This window comes from Grampus griseus (assembly GCF_964374135.1).
Source record: "Grampus griseus genome assembly, chromosome: 8".
NCBI classification, from domain to species: Eukaryota; Metazoa; Chordata; class Mammalia; order Artiodactyla; family Delphinidae; genus Grampus; species Grampus griseus.
Window position 1 is genome coordinate 61,254,395 of NC_139002.1, and position 22,092 is coordinate 61,276,486.

Here is a 22,092-nt window from a genome sequence, read left to right on the forward strand (position 1 = left end):
CTCATTGGCAGATACCGCCGCCACTCTAGGCCCACCCTGTTATGCATTGGACCTAGAGTCTTTTGAAACCGAACGTGAGGGCTGTCTTTGGGAGACTGGAGAGGGGGAAGAGGAGGGACGGAAGGAATTAGGGGGAGGAAGCGGGAGGGGCAGTGGGAGGGACATGAAGTACGGCCCCTCGCCGCCGCGGTTGGCTGGGAGGGAGTCGTGACGTCACAAGGGCCCCTAGAGGTAGGCTGGTGAGTGGCTACATCGGGCGGGGGGAGGGGAGAAGAGTGATGATGCTATGCTGAGGCTCCGCCCCCTTCTTTGGAGCGGAGAGACTCGGGTTGCTGATGCTCGGGCCAATCAGAGTGAAGGCTCCAGGATGGCATGGTAACTATTCTACCCTTACTTTTCCCCAGTCCTCGGGCTGTGACGGGAAAGCTCCCCCGTTGTCTTGCCCTTACTTCCTGGCCAGACCACGTGCGGAGCTGGAGGGACCTCCTAGGAGGTCTATCTGCGTAGCTCACCTGCAGCTGCTCCGAGGCCCGCAAACCTGGCCTCCTTGTCTCCTGACCCATGCCAACCCCAACACAACCTTTCCCTCTCTGAATCCCTAGAATGGACGTTAGGAACATTAGAGGTGCCTTAAGGGAATGGTTCAGCTTAGAGTTTGGTACAAATGACAATTCTCGGAACTTCTTTCCCACCTGCACTTTAGGAACCCCTACTTATTCTTAAAGTCTAGTTGAAATGTTCCCGCTTCTCTGGGATCTCTCACAGCTAGTTGGAGTAATGCTTGGGCAGGCCTCTGTTACAGCCTTGTTACTTTGTATTCTGTTATTTACTTTCCTATCTTCTGGTGCCGGGCTCTTGAAGGCCAGAACTTCATTTTCAAGTTGGTGTTCCTTTCCCTCAAGGCCTAGCCCGGAGCAGAAGCCTGATATCTCAAGGGGGTGGGTTGAGCATGTTCTAGAAACTAGATCTAGTGACTGTGGGTCCCACACAAAATAGCAGGGACTGTGTTCAGAAAGCAAAACCTATTAGGATTACCGCTCCACCACCCCCTCCTCCTGGGACATATCTACAAAATTGAAATGGGCCCTGCCCAAAACATGGATAAACTTAAATCACTCTGGGTTTTCAGTGGTGGCAAGGGATTAGAGTTACTTAGTCAAAAAGTGAACACACCATTGTAAAGCAGTTATACTCCAATAAAGATGTTAAAAAAAAAAAAGTGGAGTGATCTGGTAGTAAAGGTAAAATAAGATAATGGATGGAAGAAACCTAGTGCATTGTAGATGTTCAGTAGGTGCTTGAAGAAAGAAAAAAATAAATATGTGGATGGTCAAATAGGAAAGCTAAACATCTGACTCCAGACACCTTTCCCCAACTACTCCATCCAAACATCACTCCTTTCCCTCCACCCTCCCTTGCCTATATTCAGCATCAGAAAGTCATTAGGTCTCCCTGGAGAGTTACAGTAGCTTCCTCACTGCCCTCCTGAACCTTTGATTTCTCACCTTCCAATCCTCAAACCCAGCTCTGTTTAAGGCTCTCCTCTGCTTATTTATTCTGATGTCCCTAAGGCCAGCCACACAGCATAGGTGTGCATTAAATGTTTGATGCATGAATGAGAGAATTATTTTCTTAAATAGAAAAGAAGTATGGGACTTTTGAGTCAGAGAACCCTGGGTTTAAATCTGAGCCCAACCATGTATTAACTGTATGAACTTTGGGCAAATTTCTTAACCCCTCTGAAACTCAGTTTCCTTGTCTGTAAAATGGGGGTAATAATTGTACTTGCCTCACAGAGTTGTGAGAATTAAATGAGCTGAGGCATATGGTAACTGGTACACAGGTACCCTCAATAAATGATAGATATTATTTGTATTCTTTAAAAATGTTAAGGAATTCCCATTCTAAATATTCTAAGACATGGATTCTGACACAGAAAAGGAGCTCAGAAATATGTCTTGTGTGAGTGAGTGTATTTAGTCCAGAGTACTAGCAGGTGTGCAGGAATTGGGTCCCTTAAGTAGTGTATACTTATTGGAAGACTGGAGGGAGAGACACTGGACAAGGAGTGCTCCAGGGAGGAATTTCCTGTGATCATGGTGATTTCTAAGTAGAAGGACCTCTTGTTAGGTACTCTGGCAGGCATGTGGCCTACAAGCTCATCATTCCCAGGGACTTCTGCCCCAGGAAGGACTTCTTTGTGGACCAGGGCTTCCTAGGCCCACATAGTCTTACTCTGCCTAATTCTCATAACACCCCTTTTGATTGTCATCATCTGCCTTCTTCTCCTCTAAAGCCAAGGAATTTGGTGCATGTTCTCAAAAGCTTGCTGAGCCAAGCTCTGTCCTGGGCATTAGGAGCCCAGAGATGTCCACCGCTCAACACTCTGCCGTGGCCAAGAGAGACAGAGCTAAGTAAAGTCCATTTCTGTCCTGGAAGCTTCCAGTCTCTCTCACACATGCCCTGAGAACTCACTCTATGCAGCTCTGAAGGATTGATGCCCAGGGAGTATAGAGACCTGTAAGGACTGCAGAATTATAAAAGAACACGAGACTTCCTTCCAGAGAGATGATTCTAAATTTCTTATATGGTACATTGGAAAGAGCAGCAGAGTTAGATTCAAACAGATCTAAGTTCAAGTCCTAGATCTACTACTTTTTAGACCTTGCACAAATTATTTAATTGTTCTGTGCACCAGTTTCATTGTCTATAAAGTGGGCACAATAATTTCTGTTTCATAAGGTGCTTGTGAAGGTCAAATAAGATCATGAAATTTGCAAAGGACTGGGCCCCTGTTTGGTACATGGTAAGCATGCAGTAAATGTTGATTTCCTTCTTTTCCTATAACTTGATAAGGAAGGGTGATGTTTATAAATGACATATAATTAGATTTATATAAATCTTGTGTGAATATCTGACTTTTAACTAGAGCATTTAGTCAATTGCATTTAACGAATTTACTGGTATATTTAGGATTTTATCTAACATTTTAGACTTTCTGTTTGCCCCAGATGTTCTGTTTCTGTGCTTTTTAAAAAAAATTTTTTTTTTTGGTAAAAATAACTGCCACTTACTGAGGCCAAGCTCTTTGCCAGATTTTTTTTTAAAAATTGAGATATAATTTGCATACTATAACATTCACCCATTTGAAGTGTACAATTCAGAGGTTTTTAGTATATTCACAAGGTTGTGCAACTACCACCACTATATAATTCCAGAACATTTTCATAATCCCAGAAGAAACCCCAGGCCCATTAGCAATCATTCCCCATCTCCCCCTTCCCCCCAGCTCCTGGCAATTTACTAGGACACTTTCTGTCTCAATGGATTTGCCTACTCTGGACACTTCATATAAATGGAATCATAAAATACGTGGCCTTTGTGTCTGACTTCTTTCACTTATCATAATGTTTCAAAGTTTCACCCATTTTTATAGGAGAATAATATTCCATTTTATGAATATACCATATTTTGTTTATACAGTCATGAGTTGGACGGCATTTGAGTTGTTTCATCATGAATAATGATTATTCCATTATTCCACTATGAATAGTACTGCTATGGACATTCATGTAAAAGTTTTTTGTGGACATGTGTTTTCAATTCTCTTGTGTTTATACCTAGGAGTGGATTTGCAGGGTCATATAGTAACTCTATATTTAGCTTCTTGAGGAGCTGCCAAACTGTTTTCCAAACTGGCTGTACCATTTTACATTCCTGCCAGCCACATCTTTGCCAACACTTGTTATTTTCTTTTTTCTTTCTTTTTAAATTATAGCCATGCTAGGTGGTGTGAAGTGGCATCTCACTGTGGTTTTTTTTATACGTTTCCCCGGTGACTAATGATGTTGACCATCTTTTCACGTGCTTATTGGCCATTTAAATCTCCTTTCTTGCATTCTTTTGGATTACTTCATTTTTATTCCTGCATCAGTTTGGAAATTAAATTCTTTTTCTATTATTTTAGTGATAGCCCTAGAAATTACTGCATGCATGCCTAACTCACTAAAGTGTCATGCTAATCTATACCTTTATAGGAAGGGTAGAGTTTGCTGAGACAAGGAAAAGATGCATTCCATGCCAGATGAACGGGGAGAACAGAGATGTGGGACCAGGAAAGAGCTCAGTGTATCCATGGGTGCAAACTGGGACTTCATCCTAGAAGTGATAGGGGAGGGGCTTTACTGGTGGCACAGTAGTTAAGAATCCACCTGCCAATGCAGGGGACACGGGTTCGAGCCCTGGTCCGGGAAGATCCCACGTGCCACGGAGCAACTAAGCCCGTGTGCCACCACTACCGAGCCTGCGCTCTAGAGCCCGTGAGCCACAACTACTGAACTGAAGCCCGCGCACCTAGAGCCCGTGCTCCGCAATAAGAGAAACCACTGCAATGTGAAGCCCGCGCATCGCAACGCTCGCTGCAACTAGAGAAAGCCCGCTCTCAGCAACGAAGACCCAACACGGCCAAAAATAAATAATTTTTTATAAAAAAGAAGTGATAGGGAAGCTAAAGAATGTTCTATAGAACAATGAAGATGTAATTACTATTTGAGGCAGAATGGAGCTGGAGCAAGATGGGTGAGCCTAGGGTAAATAGTTTAAAGCCATCCAAGAAGGATGTGTCTGCCATGAGAAAGATCTCTGGGAAGAAAAAAAGAACACTCCTCCTCAACCCAGGAAGACTTTCCTAAGGCTGCCTAGGAGGCAGGGCAGCGTTTGGCCTGAAATTGGATGCTTTTAGCACTGTTTCTGTCTCTGTCACTTTACCTACCTCCCACTCCCACCCCGAGCCATGCACCCTCTGCCTCCACCCTCTATTCCCAGCAGTCATTCTTCAAAGGCCTTTCTTGCAGTTCCTAAATCTCTTCTTGATATATCTAAATCCTACCCATCCTTCAAAATCCAGTTCAATTAAATCAATCTAGCAAATATTTTCTGGACTCTTACTGTATGCCCATGCCTGGGCTAAGCTGAGAGATTCAGAAATAAACGGAACAGGTGGAGGTTCTGTCCTTAAATGAGCTGCCAGGAGGGTCGGGGAAACAGGCAACAGATTATTTTGCTTCATTGTGGTTAGAGCCCTCATAAGGGTGTGATGGAAGGCCATCCAAGGCTGCCTGAGGAGTGGGGAGGTGGGCAGATCATGGGGGGTAGGGAGAGATAAGGAGGAAGTTAAAAAAGGCTCCATGGAAGAGGTGAGTGTAGTTAGAATGTAAAACAAGTGGTTGCTGGAGTAGAGGATGGCCACGTTATGAAGGATACTGAACATCACACTAAGGAATTTGCCCTTGATGCTGAAAGCCATGAAAATTTACTATTTTGCCACAAGGCACAAGGGCGGGACATGATCAGATCTGTGTGGTAAGAAGAGCCAATGTGGCTAATGGGGAGAATGATGGAGAGATAGGAGGGCAGTGAAGGAGTGAAGGAGATCTCCTACAGGAAGCTTTCCTTGACAACTATATCCCACCTTCACTTCCCCTCTTCTGCCCCCCACCTCTACACCGCCCTATGCTCCTGGGGGCTGGAACATCCCTGAAAACAAATGCTCAGTGAGCTTGGGATATCTGGTATGTGTATGTGGAAAGGGGAGTGGAGCAGTGATCATGGCTAAAGCTTGAAGACAGTGGTGCTGTTTCAGGCACAGGCCTCTCTGGGATATGTCCAGGCACCAGGCAAACCAACCAGGAGGGAGGAGACACTGAAAGGCTTCAACAGCAGCAGCAGCTACTTGGACAATGGACAAATGCCAGTTCAGCAAACACTGAGAGCGTCCTGAATAAGGTCGAACCTAGATGCTTAGATGCTTGTTCAATTTTTTAATCTGTAAAATGGCTTTCATCAAACCTACCTCATCAGATTATTAAGAGGATCAAATAAGAGAATGCATATATAGTCCCTGGCACATAGTAAGAACTCATCTTTTTCTTCCACTTTTCCTCATATAAATCAAGTAGGTGATAGTCTTTCAAACTGACAGTGGAGGAAACAGATTCAGAGAGGGTCAGTGACAGCTGAGGTCAGACAGTTCGGAAAAGGCTCAATCAGGACAAATTCAGACTGTTGCTGACACATCTAGCTGTCATCAACCTGGCACACTGCTCTATTACCTCATCTAATTCTCACAACAACACTATAATGTGGATATTCCTAAAACCATTTTACAGATGAGGAAACAGACTGAGGACTGTATGGTGGGGAAGTGCCCAAATCACCAGAGAACTAAAGGCCAGTTAGAGCACCTCAAGTTTCAGGCACTGGGGGGTAGTCTAGAGGCAGGGAGAAGAGACCCAGCTTCAGGGAATGGTACTTAGAGCCAAAGGAACAGACAAGGGGTTAAGACCGGCAACAGGGGCCAGGAGCAGGCATGTGTGGGTTGGAGCTAGACAAAGAGCATCACGTGAAGCCCCAAGGAAGAAAACCTAAATCCAGTTATCAAAACTAAATGGGAGTGGTTCTTTCAGTAACAATTAGTTTTACTAATTGTTCATTTGCCCTGGGACTTTAAAGGCCGGGGTGGGGTGGGGTGGGGTGGCAGAATTCAAGTCAAGAAAACTATTTTTTTTAGAATAAGACACCTTCCCTGTAGACTTGGACCCCCAGGAGTGAGCACGATATCTCTTGGTCCCCCACCATTGCCCAACCCAGGGCCTGTCACAGAGGGGGCCTAGGCTGAGTAAATGAACAAGAGTGGATGCATGCAAAAGGGTTCTGGCAAGTTAATCAAATTTGGGCCTTTGTTTCCCCGAATTAACAGTATATAGTGATTAAGGGAATGACCTCAGGTGCCAGACTCGAATCCTGGCTTCTGACACTTACTAGCTGTGTGAGTAGGTAACTCATCTTCTCTGTTTTCCATTGGTGAAATGGAGATATTAATAGTATCTACCTCATAGGGCTTTTATCAGGATTAAATGGGATAACATAAAAAAGTAGAAAAGTGCCTGGGACACCGGGGGTGCTCAAAATGTGCTAATTATTACTGTGGGGATTTAAACGGGAAAAATGTGATGGTAATGGTGTCTAGGTCAGATGTCCTCCACCTGCTGCAGGTGCTCTGACAATCCCACATTGTAACTGTAGGAGGGATTACTGGTCCCTTCATTCTTTTTCCCCGTTGAGGTAGGATGGTCTTTACAAAGGTAGCCAAGAGTCCCCCTCAGATTCCTTTAGGGGGTCAGTCAGGGTGGGGAAGAAACCCTGGCTGGGGGCTGGTTTCTGGGGATCAGCCCTCTCATGGTGAAGAGGGACCAGGACTAGGGTGGGGTTGGGGGGCAGGAGATCCGCTCTCTGCATTTCGACAGGCGGGACAGGGCGCCCTCTCCTGATCAAAGGTGGGAATAGCTGTGGCCCAGAGTTTCTCCGGTGGGCCCCTCGGGATCTCGTTCCCTGTGAGGCACTCTTCCCTTTGCTGAAATGCCCCGATTGGGCTCTGGGGAGCAAAGTTTGGGGAAGGGGCGCCGAGGCTGGGGCCAAACTGGTTTAATGTTTAAGAAGTGCGAAACTGGATAATTTCGTCTAGGTTGGGGTGGGAGGTGGGTAGAGACTGGGGTCAAGAAATGAGAGAATTCGAGGTCCTGTTGAATTAATTTTATGTTCTTTCAACAGGTGATGGAACGCAGCCGAGAGGTAAGTGACAAGGTGGCTGATCCAACGTGTCAGACCCAGGTGTCCAGTGCTCTTCCGGCTGCCCCCATGCAGCTGAAATTAGTGGAGCTGACCAGTGCTGGATCGGCATGGCATGAGGGGACGCCAGATTAAGGGGGACAGCCCGGGGTCCCGGGCCGCAGAAGCGGGGAGGGGCCAGCAGAGGATCTGGGTGCTGTTTCCTTCCCAAGTTCCGCCCCAAGCGCGCCGGCCCCGCCCCCGCCGTTCCCGCTCCGACCCGCCCCCCACCGCTCGCCCCCCAGGCCCGGCCTGGGCTTCCCCCGGGTGCTCCCTGCTCTCGGACTGCGCCGGCGCGGCCTCCTCGCCGCCACGGCCTGGGTGAGTATGGAGATGGGTGTGCTGGACTGCCGGGCAGCCCCACTTGGGGGAGCTCGGCCACGCGGTCTGGCCTCCGCGGGGCCCGGCCCCGGGCTGTGGGGATCCTGGTGTCTGTCCAGGACCTGCTGCTGTGCCCGCTGGGGTAGCTGACCCCTTTCCCCTCTGCTCCCTGACAGGGGCCCGATGTTCCAGAGTGAGCTCTCCCTTCTTCACCCCGCCGGCACTCCTAGTCCAGATTCTTCCTTAGGTGCCCCAGGAGAGAGGTGCCGGGGACCTGCAACCCTTTAGATTAGTTTCAAATCCCAACTCTGCCAGCTATTAGCCTGTGACCTTGAGCAAATGTTAACCTCCCTGAGCCTCACTTGCCTCTTCTGTAAAATGGAAATATACAGGCTATAGCTAGCGCCTACCTCATAGAGTTGTAGTGAGAATTAAAAGAAACAATGTATATCTAGTGCTAAGCAGGGTGCCTAGTACTCAGAAGGCACCCAGTAAGTGTGGATTTGGACTGGAGGCTGAGAAGATCTTTGAGGATCTTTGGAAATAAGGTAGGGATACTCCTAAGAAAGCAGTTTTCAGTTAAGTGGTACCTGTGTGGAAGTTAGAGTTGACTGGGGCTGGACAGCTGCCCTTCAGGTAGTGAGCTCCCTGTCCTGAAGCCTGGGAGAGTAGAATGACCTAGTTGGTATGGCCTTATTAGTTATCCAAACCACAAGATCCCCATGTTGTACAACTGTGAAAACAGGCCCAGAGTGGTTAGGTGACTTGCCCAAGGTCACACAGCTAAAAGGGAGGTTAGGCATACCTCCAACAAGTGGAACAGACTGTTCCTCAAACCTTATCAACCCCTGCCTTGGGCACTGCCTAGTCATTCCCTGAGGATCTGGTCTTTGGTTTGGGGGTCCCAGTGATTCCTGAGGGATCCAGAGCAGCTGGCTTCAGGAAGGGATGTTGGAAGGGGGGACTAGTACCATGGCAACCACAGAATCTGGGTTTGGGCTGGGTGGGGAAGGTCTTTGGGGATGATCCAAGGACTGTAGGAATGTGCTTGATTTGGGAGGGCCACCAGAGCCACTTCCACCGCTCCTGGGAAACCCCCGGCCCGCAGAAGGAGGAAGGAGGTTGAGCAGTTGGGGCAGGCTGCCTGATGGAGCCTGGCAGAGAGGTGGGTGGAGGAAGATGGTTGAGAGGCATATCCACCTGGCTTGTTCCAGATGCCATGAGGCCAGCCTCCTGGAGGTCAGGGTTCTTCCTGAGGGCGGGACTAGGAGAGCGTCCTGAGGGCGGGGCCAGGAAGAGCTAGGACTTGATCTCCAGGCAAGGTCCTGGAGTCCAGAAGGGCAGGTTCTTTATGTATCCAGAGCCAGCCCTAGTTTGGCAACTAGAAGCCTAAATTCTGAGGATGGCTTTCCCTCAGGTTCAGCATATGGCTTTGAGGAAAGACCTTCCTCTCTCTATGTCTTGGTTCCTCTGTCTTTAAAATGGGAACGGGGCTGACTGACTCATTTATATAAGATTTGGTTTTTTAGTTTTTTTCCTCCTATGGACAGGTACCCCTTCACTTTTCCCTCCTAACCTGACGTAACCTGACCTCTCTGCCCAGAGCTCTGGCCCAGAGAGCAAAGGGTCAAGGAAGGTGAGAGCTGCAGTTTGTGACACTGTGAGCCCCACATCTGCCCACTGCTGGCTCTTCCTTCTATTTACTATGTGACCCTGAGCAGGGTCCTGCCCCTCTCTTGGCCTCAACTTCCCCTTCTATACACTGAGGGGGTCCAGGCTAGGATTGCTGGTATATACTTGGCTAGTAGTATAGTGCATGACCTCATATCCTCATCTGAGTGGGAGAGTGCAGTGGGGAGGAGCCCAGTCCTCAGGAGCCCTTACCTAGTCTCCAGAGGGGAGCGGACAGGCCCCTGGGCACTGGGAAGCCTCCAGAAGCTGACCAGGCAGCTCTCTCTAGCAAACAGCAAGCCCAGGCTAGCACCAGGCCTGATTCTGCAAAGCCTTTCACCCTCAGAGCACGTGAGGCAGCGGGTGGGGACAGGCAGGGGGTTGAGGTTCTGCTGGCTTCCATGGAGTCCTTGCTGCTGTGGACTGCGGTGCAGGCACACAGAGCACACAGAGCTGGGAAGGGATTGAAGGTGCAGAAGCACCCCGGGCCGGTGGGTGAAGCAGTGAGAGCTGATAGGAGGCCCTGAAACATGGAGGTTCCAAGGCCTGGGGGAGGAGATGGGCCGTTCTGTTCACTGGGAGGTTTTAGGATTGGTTCCTGAAACAAGAGAGACTAGTTCAACCGGCTCCTGTAGTACTAGGCCTGTCAAGCCAGGCCTAGGGATGAGAAGAAGTTTTCTCAATCTATTCCGTCTTCATCTTAGCACAGATTTGGTTCATTGTCTTTCCTCTGAAATTGAGGGTGAATGTTCTCATGGGATTCTCAGTCCATCTTCCTCATCCAGGGCAGTAGCTGTCCGAGTTTAGGGGTTAGGTGGCTTCCATCTCAGACTCCCCACCCCATAGCATAGCTAAGCTGAGGACTGAGCACAAGGGCTAACTTCACCACTGAGTCCCAGCCTCACTACCTTGGGCCCTGACAGCACACCACTCCATCCCCAGGTCTGACAAGATGTACGAGGTCCCACTGCCACTGGATCGGGATGGGACCCTGGTCCGGCTCCGCTTCACCCTGGTGGCCCTGGTCACGGTCTGCTGTCCACTTGTCGCCTTCCTCTTCTGCGTCCTCTGGTCCCTGCTCTTCCACTTCAAGGAGACTACGGCCACACACTGTGGGGTAGGGCTTGTGGAGGGGGGCACTGATACCTCATGTTCAGGCCCAATCAGATCTATTTTGGATCCTGATTCTGTTGTAAAAGGATTAGCCATCAAACATACTGGGCTGCTGGGGGGATGCCTGCAAATTGAGGTCCCAAGGAATAGTCTCCCTCCACCTTCAACGGAGGTCATTGAGGGCCAGGGTCCCTGAAGTTGGGCAGCCCCAGAACCCCGAACCCAATCCTTAGTTCATAGAGGGGCAGATTCAGCAGCCCCAGGGTTTTCTGGGGGACAGAGAAAAAAACTGGGCTAGAGGGCATTTGGGGCTTTTTAGTGGGGCACTGTGGGCTGTGCCTGTCCCTACGGGAATGTGATTATGTATATGTGCATGTGTTAACTGTGAGGGACATGACTATAATGGCTTTGAGTGGGCTATGTGTGTGAGAGAGACTATATCTGTGTCTGTCTGGTTGGGGACCTGATTATGTGTGTGTACATGTGTTTTCTGGGGTAGGTCCCATGACCTCTGAGGTTCCATAGGTGGCCATACACCCTCTTGGACAGGGATATAGGGTGCTGGGCCAGGAAGGAAGTTGTGAGAGTTCTTTCTCTGTATGTTATGGGTGTAAATGGGGTGAGACCTGTGTGGACCTTTGTTATCCTGCTAGTTCATCCACTGACTCTGTATATTACCTGAATTTCAGAGGCTGAGCCTCAGTTTCCCCATGTCTGTCAGGGTTGCTAATTCCTGTCCTCCTCCTTCTCAGTGTTAGTGTAGCGCTCCAGGTGGAGGAAATAGGAAAGTGGTTTGGGAAATGTGAAAGGGGAGGAGCAGAAGGAGGAAGAGGAAAAGGAGATTGTCAAGTTGGAAGACAGGGCAGGAGAGGAAGTTAGCCAAGGGTCTCTAGGTGGGAAAGAGGCAGAGCCTGGACATGGACCCTTGAACTAGCCTCACAGAGAGCTCAGAAGGCCCCCAATCAGCTGAGCTTCCACCTTCCTATAAAGAGCATTTGCTTGAGAAAAAGGGGTACAACCAGGAGTGGGATCTGGCTGGCAAGCATGGGGGCCCACTTCTTTTGTTCATATGACTTCAAGTTTTCCCTCTTCTTGATTTGTCAGTGGGTAGATGTGGGCCTTGAGTTGTGGGCAGCCAGCCTGGTGAGACTCAGGGCTGGGAGCTATCAGAAAGAACAGGACTGGAAGAAAAGGGGGTGACCAGGTGATCAGAGGGGGAAGATCAGAAAGGATCCATCCAACAGCCTCTCCTGACCTAGTTCTCACCTTAGATAATGCATCAAATGTTCTATTACCCTGGCCAACTCCTCTTCATCCTGCAAAACCCTTCTCATATGTCTCCTCCTCCAAAAAGCTTTCTGCAGCCTCCATGGGGCAAGCTTAATCACTCCCTCCTCTGGGTGCCCATAGTTCCAGGTGTTCTCTCTGATATGGTTCTATCACATTATATTTGTGTCTCTCTTCCCTACTAAGCTGGGAGCTCCTTGAAGATGGGCACTGCATCTGAATCAGAAAGTATTTGTTGAGGGACTTCCCTGGTGGTCCAGTGGTTACGACTTTGTGCTTCCACTGCTGGGGGCATGGGTTTGATCCCTGGTCGGGGAACTAAGGTCCCGCATGCCACACAGCGCGGCCAGGGAAAAAAAAAAGTATTTGTTGAATAAATGGATAGGACTCCCCCCCCCCGACACACACACACACACACACACACACACACACATATCAGCCCTGGGAAAAGGAAGGCAGGATATAATGCAGTCATAGTCCATACAGAGAATTATAATATTTGTATGGCATATGGAGTTAGACGGAGTAGGCTGTTTGCTCTGGTCCTCGTGGCTGGCTCCAAATGATAATGGGATCAGTAACCTCAGCATACTTATAACCCATTCTCAACATATTAGATAGGGAGCTAAGGCATAGGTAGCTGCTGGAGGGGTACCTGGCCTCTCTGGGGCAAGACTAGGCCTAGTGACCCCAGGGGTATTTTGTCCCTACTCCCTGGGACTACTATGATGGATACACCTGGGAATTTTCCAATATACTCTGAATTTTTCACCCAGAGAATCCCAGGAATGGCCAACTGAGGAATGAAAGAAGTAGCCTTAGTCTATAATTGCCAATAGATGACATTGCCTCTGCTTGCACATCCCCAGTGATGGAGAGCTTCTTTCCTTCCCAGGCAGCTGATTCTGAGGAGACTTAGTAACTAACAATTAGCAAGCTCTTTCTTTCTTTTTTTTTTTCGCGGTACGCGGGCCTCTCACTGTTGTGGCCTCTCCCGTTGCGGAGCACAGGCTCCGGATGCGCAGGCTCAGAGGCCATGGCTGACGGGCCCAGCTGCTCCATGGCATGTGGGATCTTCCCGGACCGGGGCATGAACCCGTGTCCCCTGCATCGGCAGGCGGACTCTCAACCACTGCGCCACCAGGGAAGCCCAGCAAGCTCTTATAGTGAGCATACACCCTCTTTCTGGTGAATCTCTGTCCTGGCTCTGGCTCTGCTTTGGGACCCTTGGAGCTACTTTTTCCACCTGGCTTCCAGCCAGCCCTGCAGAGATGGGAAGGCAGTAATGGCGGGGGAGGAGGGTCCCCTGAGTTTACTTTTCTCAGGTAGCATAGCTCCAGTTCCTTCAGGCAATCCGTACAAGACATGTGCCCTGGACTTGGCCCAGTTGATCACTGTCCTCTCCTAGGCCCTGATCTGGGCATAGGACTTCATATGGCCTGGGAAGAACAGCCCAAATCAGGACTGTTCTATTCCTATTACTGGCTGTTAGACCTCTGTTAATGCAGCCTGAGCTGCCACTAGCTGTTTCTGCACAGGTACAGGCTGGACACTGATACCTCATATTCAGGCCTGTCTAGATCTGTTTTGGACTGCGAATCTACTGTTTAAGATTAGCTAGCTCTCTGATGGGGCCCAACAAACATATTCAGTCCTGCTCCAACAGAAAGGGGCTAAATCCTATTCTGCTTTCTCCCTTTCCCTTCCCAGAAACCTGCCTACATGCCTGGACCCAGCCCTCAGAAAGGTCCCCACCGCCATGTCTGGCAAAGGGATCTGCTGTGGGCCAACCTTGGCCACTATCATTCTTACCTTTGCAGAGTGTTCTGGGATTTATGACATGGCCTTGTTGGTCGTGGGAAGGCTGTGTGCCCGGGGAAGGCGTGGAGATCCGGGCTCTGTGGGCGGGAGGCAGGCCCTCAGGAACTGGGGGTGGGACCCTCCAGTCTTAGAGCAGTCTCAGTCTGGCTAGAGCCCTCAACCCAAGCCCCGGATCCTTCAGCACCCAGTGTGAGTGTTGCTTAGTGCGCCTACCCCCACCCTGATTCCCTGATGCTGAGCTGGACTAGTAGACTAGGGTTCCCTTAATGGAGGGAGGTCTGAGTCCCCAGGGGAGATTTGGTCCTAGGCCTTTTAATACAAATCTGCCCTCCAGAAGGAAGCCCAGCGTGAAGGGTCATGGTGGTCGGCGCAGTGGGGGTGGGGGAGGGAGTTCTCTGCCCAGAGGGAGAAGAAGCAGAAGAAGCCCAGCTGCCTCAGTCTGGGTCTGTCCTTCCTGGGTCTGGCCCAGCACAGGAGACTCAACCTGAGTGGAGAAGGTTCCCATGACCCTCAGTTCCCGAAAATCTTGGATCGGGTGACATGGTCTTCTCAGAGAGGAAGGAGATAGAGGTCTGGGCCTCCGGAGGGACTCTGGTATCTCGGGGTCAGGGTACTGCTGGCCTGAGGCTTGGATCATTCTGAGCCTGGGGGTGGGATGGCTGGTAGCCTGTGGTCCCATTGAAATAGGTTATGGGGCCCTCCCACTGTTCCTAGTTAACTTGGGTGAAGAGCAGGAATGTGGTCAGACAGGGTCAGTGGGAAGGCTTGGGTCAGTCTGAGCCAAGGTCCTTTATCTAGGTTACTTGGCCTGAAGTAAACCTTGACTTGGAGCCTTAAGCTATCAAGTGGCAAGAGGCCTTAGTCCTAATGTTTGATCCTAGCATAGTTCTGGGCCTTGGTCTTCCCTTCTGTGCAATGGGAATAATAACCCTTCCACCTCTGATCCTTCTCCTGAGTGGGTATGAGGGTCATGGGAATGAGGTGGGCCATCAGAGCTCCCATATCCAGGCCACTGGGAGCCTCTATTCTCCATACTCTTCAAGAGGTGAACCTATAGGACCAGTGTGCCAAACGGATTCCTATGAGCTGACCCTGTCTCTCTGCTGTTCCTGCCCCATCTCCCTCTGTACCTCCTCTTCTGCACTGCTTTCCTTTTTCCTTTATGCCCTTCCTACTCTTTATACTCTGGCTCTTCCCTATACTCTGAAAAGCCAGCTCTGGAAAAGACCCCACTTTCCTAGGCCCAGGTAACCCCACCAGGCCCCAAGTTGTGTCCCTTGCCCTGCCTGGGCACCACTCCCTACAGGATGTTCTCTGCGGCCTCCCAGCCCTTGGACCCCGATGGGACCGTGTTCCGGCTCCGCTTCACGGCCATGGTCTGGTGGGTCATCACTTTCCCCGTGTTTGGCTTCTTCTTCTGCATCATCTGGTCCCTGGTGTTCCACTTTGAGTACACAGTGGCCACTGACTGTGGGGTGAGTGCCAGGCTCCCCAGCACCTGGGTCAGGGCCAGGTCAGGAGATGGTGATAAGGGTGGAATCAGACAGTAGGAGAGAAGGTGGAGGGACAGAGAGAGGGGAGAGGGATAAAAGGATGGTGGGGGGAAAGTCAGAGCTGGGGGAAATTTGGGGAGAGAGACTCAGGGAAAGTAGAGTCACAGTCCTCCAAGAGTAGAAGAGGATTGTAGAGGGTACAAGGGAGCAGAGGGGGCCTGGGGGAAGGGAAGAGAGTGGGAATAAGCAGGAGAGATTGAGAGAGGGAGAAGGGGGCTGAAGAAAGACCAGACTGGAAAGGAAGCCAGGACTGAGGAGGTAAGATGAGGCCAGGAGCCAGGAGAAGTAACAGGTCCTTTAGCCCAGACTAGGGGCCTGACCTGAGAAGACGCCCAGCCCTGCCCTGGCTTCTTCTATCTTTGTTTCTCCTCTGGCAGTCTCAGGCCCCACAACCTATATCCACTCAGAGCTTTGCCAGCTAGAAACCTAGAAGGAGTTCCTGTCTCCAAGAGCAGTCCATCAAGCCTTTCTTGAGGGCCCAGGGGTGGAGGTTCTGTGTCAGGGGCATGGAATTGAACATGGACTTGCCCTTAGCATCTTATTCCTCCAAGAGACAGACCTAGGCACAGACAGTCACAACACTGTGAGATGAGATCCCTTCTGTGATAAAAGGGAGCACAGGGATGCGGGGCCCAGGAGAAGCACTTAAACCGGCTTGGATGTTGGAGACTTCCTTCCTGGAGGACGGGGAATTGTTGCTGTGGGGTGAAGAAGGACCTTTGTGAGTGCCAGGCGGACAGCTTTTGATTTTATCCAGCGGGCAATGGGGAGCTTTGGAAAGATTTTAAGCAGGGAAGGGACACGATCAGATTTGAGCTTTAGAAGACCATTCTGGCTCCTGAGTGGAGAACAGATTCAACGGCAGAGGGCAAGAGTAGGGTGACCAGTAAGGAAGCTAGTGCAATAGCTCATGGTACAGGGGATACCAGTGCTAAGATGGGGGACTATGAGGTTAGAGAAGAGGGGATGGAGTCCAGAGAAGAGTAGCAAGTAGGATTGACAGGAATGGGAGTTTTTGTCTAGTTGGTGGGGAGGGGAAGGGGTGGTAACGTATAAAGAAAAGTCATCCATAATTTCAGGGTACTTTTATCTGAGGCCAGAGGAATGAACCTCTAATGGTGAAACATGAGGTTCTATGATAAGGAAGTTTTTGGACCCTCTCCCTTTGTACCATGTGAATTTCTGATCTACTGCCCTGCCATAGATCCACCGAGCCATGTCTTCCAGGCCAAAGGGTTTCTATTCTTGGGGAAAGAGGTTATGTTCCCATCTCTCAGTACCCTTAGCTCTGGGCTTTTGGGGAGGTTTGTGGTGAGCTGTGTACGTGGGCTCTGATATGTCCTCATGTTGCTTGTTGTTGGTATAGTTGGTGAGTGGGGAACTTGTGTATTCGGAATGGCGGGGGTGTATATGAGTATCTGTACCTGATTAAGCGTGTGTGTGTGTGTGTGTGTGTGTGTGTGTGTGTGTGTGTGTGTGTGATGAGGGAGGCAATCCCTGCTCTTAGAATCCTGCCCCACCCTTAATTTGAGAGGAGCTTGTGAGGATGGGACAGGCAGCCACAGGGCCCTAACCCTCATCCTCCTGAGGCATCCCCCTAACTCCGTGCCATCTCTACCCTTTACCTCTTTCCCAGCATCAGTCAGGGCTCTGGGCCCTTGAATATTCTCGGCTCTCCCAGCCAAGCCTTAGATGTTGGTACTGTTCCCTTTAAAGTAGCTGAGATTGGGGCAGGAGTTTTCAAAATGAATATTCTAGAAAGTGGAGGCAACACTCCCACTAATCCTACTAGGGGACCTACCCAGAGAGGCAGAAAAGTCAAGTAAGGAGGCTTGGAGGTCTCAGAAGTGTCCAGTCAAGATATGATTCCCACCTTTCACTCGTAAGTCGGCCTTGCCACGTTCAGTAGCCACATAGATCACAGCCAATTTGCAGGCTTTTCAGGAAAGTTTGTCTTCTGAAAGCCGTCGCTTGTACTCACTGCGTGCCAGACACTGCAGATGCCTTGCATACATTATATTTAGTATTCACCGTCCCCTGCAAGGTAGGTGACGTCATCCCTATTTTGCCAATGAGGAAATCAAAGCTCAGAGAGGTGAAGTGACTTGCTCAAGGTCAGCCAGCTAATAAAGGCAGAGCTGGAATGTAGACCCAGGTTTGTGTGGCTCCAAAGCCTCCATGTTGCCCTTCACTGATTACTCAGAGTGAATATCTGAGCCTGGTCTCAAGCTATGGTATCTCAAGCCATGGCCTCGATAGCATCACCCTCTCTCTGAGAGCTCTGCACTTAGCTTCCTCTGACAGTGCTGAGGGGAATCCATCTCTGTTTCTGTGAAGACTTGTGAGGGCCCTGGCTCGTCCTGTCCCAGGCCCACCCCTGCCCTGTGAGCTTCCTCCATCATTGCCTGCCTTCCCAGCCACTCTGGAGACCCATTCAGCATCCCCACTGGGAGAAAGGAAGGGGTCTTCCAGAACTCCATCTCTGAAGACTTGTCCTGCCATAGTCACGGCAGGGTCATTCCCTCTCTGGGTTTCTGGGCTCTGGCACTGCTCTGGCTCTTGTTGAAGGTCTAAAAAAGTCCACGGAAAGTGTGGGCAACAGACTGGTAGATTCTGCAGTCATGGAATCTTTTAGAAATGCAGATTCTCAGATTCCAGACCTTCTGCATTCTCACACAATTCCAGGTGACTCGTATGTATATTAAAGTTTGAGACATACTGCTCTCGGCCCCTGAGTCTAAGAGAGCCTCTTCCTATTCCTGACCTTCCTGTTCCCATCGAAACTACTGTTCTTCCATCCCCCATTCTCTCACCCTCCAAAATAAGCAACATCAGTCCTTGCAGCTGTGTGATACTATCTCCTTCCTCAGCTTTAAAGAATGACACTCCAGTTCCTTAAGGAATGAGGGAATTCCAGCCTTTGAGAAAGATGGATGAGAGGGATGCATAAGAACAGGGTCATTTTCTTAGACTACCCCAGGTTAGGAGCACCCATTTTCCTAAACGTGACCAGAGTGAATGTATCTTCTGGCCCAGCTTCCCTAGGATCTCACAGCACCCTCTACTACCTTGGTACCCCAGACCAGAAGAACAAGTGAAGCTGGGAGCAGTCAGGAACAGCTTAGCTGGGCAGTGAATCCAGCGCTGTGCCAAGGAAGCTCAGATGCTCTGTGACTCGTTTCTGTCCTTGGGACTGAATCTGGGTTGCTGGGCTCATGGACCCTCCCACAGGACTTTATCCAGGTCACAGCCCTGTGCTGTGGGCTCAGAGAGCATCTGAACCTGCCTATAGCTTTCCCAGCCACCTGTAGGGAGAAGGAGGCGGTCCCACTATGCCCCAGCACAAACCCCAAGCTGGCTAGGGAATGAGAACCAGGCACACTGGGGACCTGGAAGGACCTGGAAGGGGAGGTCTCCCTGGAGAGCTCTGGGGCTCTGAAGAAGGACATCCTGGAGGCAGGGGACTGGACCAGAGCCTTCTGAGTGTCAAGGTGATTCCACAGAGAGGAAGATCTCAAGGTGGGTGGGGCCGGCAGGGGGCTGGTGCCCAGATGGTTTACAACTCTCTAGGTGCCCAATTACCTGCCGTCGGTGAGCTCGGCCATCGGCGGAGAGGTGCCCCAGCGCTACGTATGGCGCTTCTGCATTGGCCTGCACTCAGCACCCCGCTTCTTGGTGGCCTTCACCTACTGGAACCACTACCTCAGCTGCGCCTCCCCGTGTCCCAGCTACCGCCAGCTTTGCCGCCTCAATTTCGGCCTCAACGTCGTGGAGAACCTTGCGCTGCTAGTGCTCACCTATGTCTCCTCTTCCGAGGACTTCAGTGGGTGCCCAGACAAGGGAAGGAGGAGCGGGGAGGGGTTCCGGGAGGGGATGTCCCTGCCCCCCACCCCTGCCCCCCGACCTTACGACGCAGGGCTCTGGGTGCTCCCTGCGGTGCATGCTCCCAGCCCTCCTCTCTCCCTCCAGCCATCCATGAAAACGCTTTCATTGTGTTCATCGCCTCATCCCTCAGTCACATGCTCCTCACCTGCATTCTCTGGCGGCTGACCAAGAAGCACACAGTAAGTCAAGAGGTACGGTCTACTCCTAGTGGGGCTGCAGGCGGCCCAGAGGAAAATCAAGGACACTCGTCCTCAGGATGCGGGTAATGGTGAGGTGGGAAATGGAGTTCTTTTGCAAACTGGGGCTGGGGCTGGGCTTGGGGACAAGTGGAGGATGATTGATCAGAATCTGGGGCTGTGTTTGGGTAGCATGGGAAAATGGAGAATAGAAGAGGTAGTGCCTCCAAATGGGAGTAGAATGAGGGGCAGCACCCAGGCTGCAGGGGGAACACTGCGTCAGGGGTCTGTGGTCTGTAATAACTCTGGTGCCTCCCCCCGGCCCTGCCCCCCCACACCCCGTACTTTTCTTCTCCCCACAGCATCTGGAGGTGTTGGGTTGGTGGGTAACTCCAAGTAACTTTCATACTCTGTCCCCCTGAAATGGGAGGGACAGGGACCCCACTGTACCTTGGCCTCATTACACCAAATGCAGGGGTATGAAATGCCCATCATTCCTGCTGCCCCTGCCTCTGCCCCCTTCCATGACCAAAGGAGGCAAGACAACAGCCCTTAGGAGTTGGGGCCAAGAGGGGAGGCTGTCCGCACATATCTAACAAGCTGCAGAGTGATCAGACAGCCCATCCCCTAGGAGCGCAAGTCCTACAACTGGAAACAGCGGCTCTTCATCATCAACTTCGTCTCCTTCTTCACGGCGCTGGCTGCGTACTTTCGGCACAACATGTATTGTGAGGCTGGAGGTGAGGCCAGGCGAGGATCCACAGGTGGTCACAGTGGCTAAGGGACAGTTGGGATGTTTTCTGTAATGTGCAGTATGGCAGTGGCAGTGGTCTTGGGGACTGCCTGCCATTGTGTTCTTTGCGTAGTGATGCAGTGGTGGTGATCTATTAAGAGGCCCCTGGGGGGTAGGGAAGGAGGCTTATCACGCCCTGTTCCTTGTGTCCTTCCCACAGTATACACCATTTTTGCCATCCTGGAGTATACTGTTGTCCTAACCAACATGGCGTTCCACATGACGGCCTGGTGGGACTTCGGGAACAAGGAGCTGCTCATTACCTCCCAGCCTGAGGAAAAACGGTTCTAAACCCTTCTCTCCTGCTGGCGAGGAGGCCCACTGCCCAGAGAAACTAGGACAGGATACCACTCTGGCCTTCCCTCACCCCCTGCGTCCTCTCTGAGCCCTACTGAAGCTGGGGTAGAGGGGAAGAAGGGAAGTAAGGCACAGGACAAGGCTTTCCCCGGCCCTACTGGCTTCTCCTTTCCCCCAGCCCACGTGAAGGCACAGGCTTCTTCAAGCAGCATCACCCGTACCTGAGAAGCCCCAAGAAGCTGAGCTGGCAGGAGAGCTCCACCATCTGGTGCTAAAAGAAGTCCTGAGGTTCATAACCACCATCTGGTTCTTGGCCTTTACATAGCCACCTCTCGCTGAGGTCAGGGGCCACTGAGCAGTGGCTGCTACCAGAAAACCGCAGCCATTTCTCCCCATGGGGTCATTCACTTGACCCATGCGTCTCATGATCTACTCTGCACATTCAGGCTTGTGACCACATTCCCCTGCTGAGTATGCCCAGGTGTCCCAGACCTGACTTCCCCTCTGATATGGTGTATGCCCTTCCCTATCTGAGCCTCCTCGTGTCCGTGTGGATGATGGGGGTGAGGGGTGGGAGGCTATATGGTTTCCGAGGGCTCTGCCAGTCTGTGCTTCTCCCTGTGGAGGTGGTGTTCTCTACCCAAAGGATACAGAAAAAGCACTGGCACAGCATGTATTTCCCTTCCCTTCTGGAATCTCTGGTTTACAGACTCTTCCTCCTTGGCAAAAGGTGCCAGGTAGAGGGGACAGAGGCACAGATTCCTACCCCAAAACGGGCTCTCTGGTGTCCCCCCCATCCTCCCTACTGCCTTAGGCCCTGTGCTCTTTTGGTTGTACATTTTATTTCAAAGGAAAATAAATTTTTTTTTTTTTGCCAACAGTCTGGGCTAGGCTTGCTTGTTCGGGGGCTTGTCTCTTTAATGGAACTGAGGGGAGGGACAGGCTCCAGGATGGAGGGAATAAGTCCATGGTAGGGTATGATTCCACGTGGCGTTCCCCCACCCCACCCCCTTAGGCCTGGAGTCTCCCAAGGCTGGTCCAAGCCTTGATTTGATGAGCAGGAGTGACTGAGCTATCCCTGTGATGACTCCAAGTCTGGAAGCTGGGCTACCTGGGAGAGTCTTGGGTTGAGGCGATGGCCTGAGTTCCAGCCCCAACTCTGACAGTAAAGATTTGTCCCCTTGAGGGTATAAGGGGACAGCTCTCAGATGCACGACTGTGAGAGCACCCACCTGCAGGCTGATGGCTCTCAACCTCTCCCTTTCTGAGTCCTAGATCAGGAAGTTTTTCCTCATGCTTTGCATCCCAGTCTACTACAGAATATGTGGCTGGGCCCCAGAACAAGACTGGCCCCTCCAAGGGAGCCCAGAGCTTTGTTAGGGAAATTGGGGGGTGGGGGGACCACAATGAAGCCTATTGTCCCCTGTCCCCTCTTGTAGGAAACAAAAGGCTCCCAGTCTCTGGGGAGCCCTAGCCCATGCCCGGCCCCTGCCCAACCCCCCAATGCCCA

At 50.9% G+C, this 22,092-nt stretch overlaps 1 protein-coding gene across 7 annotated transcripts; it reads left to right on the plus strand.

Moving 5' to 3' along the window:
* The first annotated feature begins 313 nt into the window (after window positions 1-313).
* Window positions 314-21,414, plus strand: PGAP2 (post-GPI attachment to proteins 2). 7 transcript variants are annotated; one of them, XM_082659564.1, is made up of 8 exons: window positions 314-375; window positions 7,609-7,629; window positions 10,600-10,774; window positions 19,002-19,254; window positions 19,401-19,507; window positions 20,124-20,232; window positions 20,446-20,569; window positions 20,761-21,414. In XM_082659564.1, exons 3-8 carry the CDS (start codon window positions 10,610-10,612, stop codon window positions 20,855-20,857), a joined length of 855 nt encoding a protein of 284 aa, XP_082515690.1. In that variant the 5' UTR covers window positions 314-375; window positions 7,609-7,629; window positions 10,600-10,609; the 3' UTR covers window positions 20,858-21,414. The 7 variants fall into 7 exon arrangements, with proteins under 7 accessions (XP_082515690.1, XP_082515692.1, XP_082515694.1 ...); XM_082659566.1 differs by having other exon boundaries at window positions 19,401-19,495; XM_082659570.1 differs by adding an exon at window positions 15,185-15,353 and having other exon boundaries at window positions 320-375; window positions 20,446-21,414.
* Window positions 21,415-22,092: the final 678 nt, after the last annotated feature.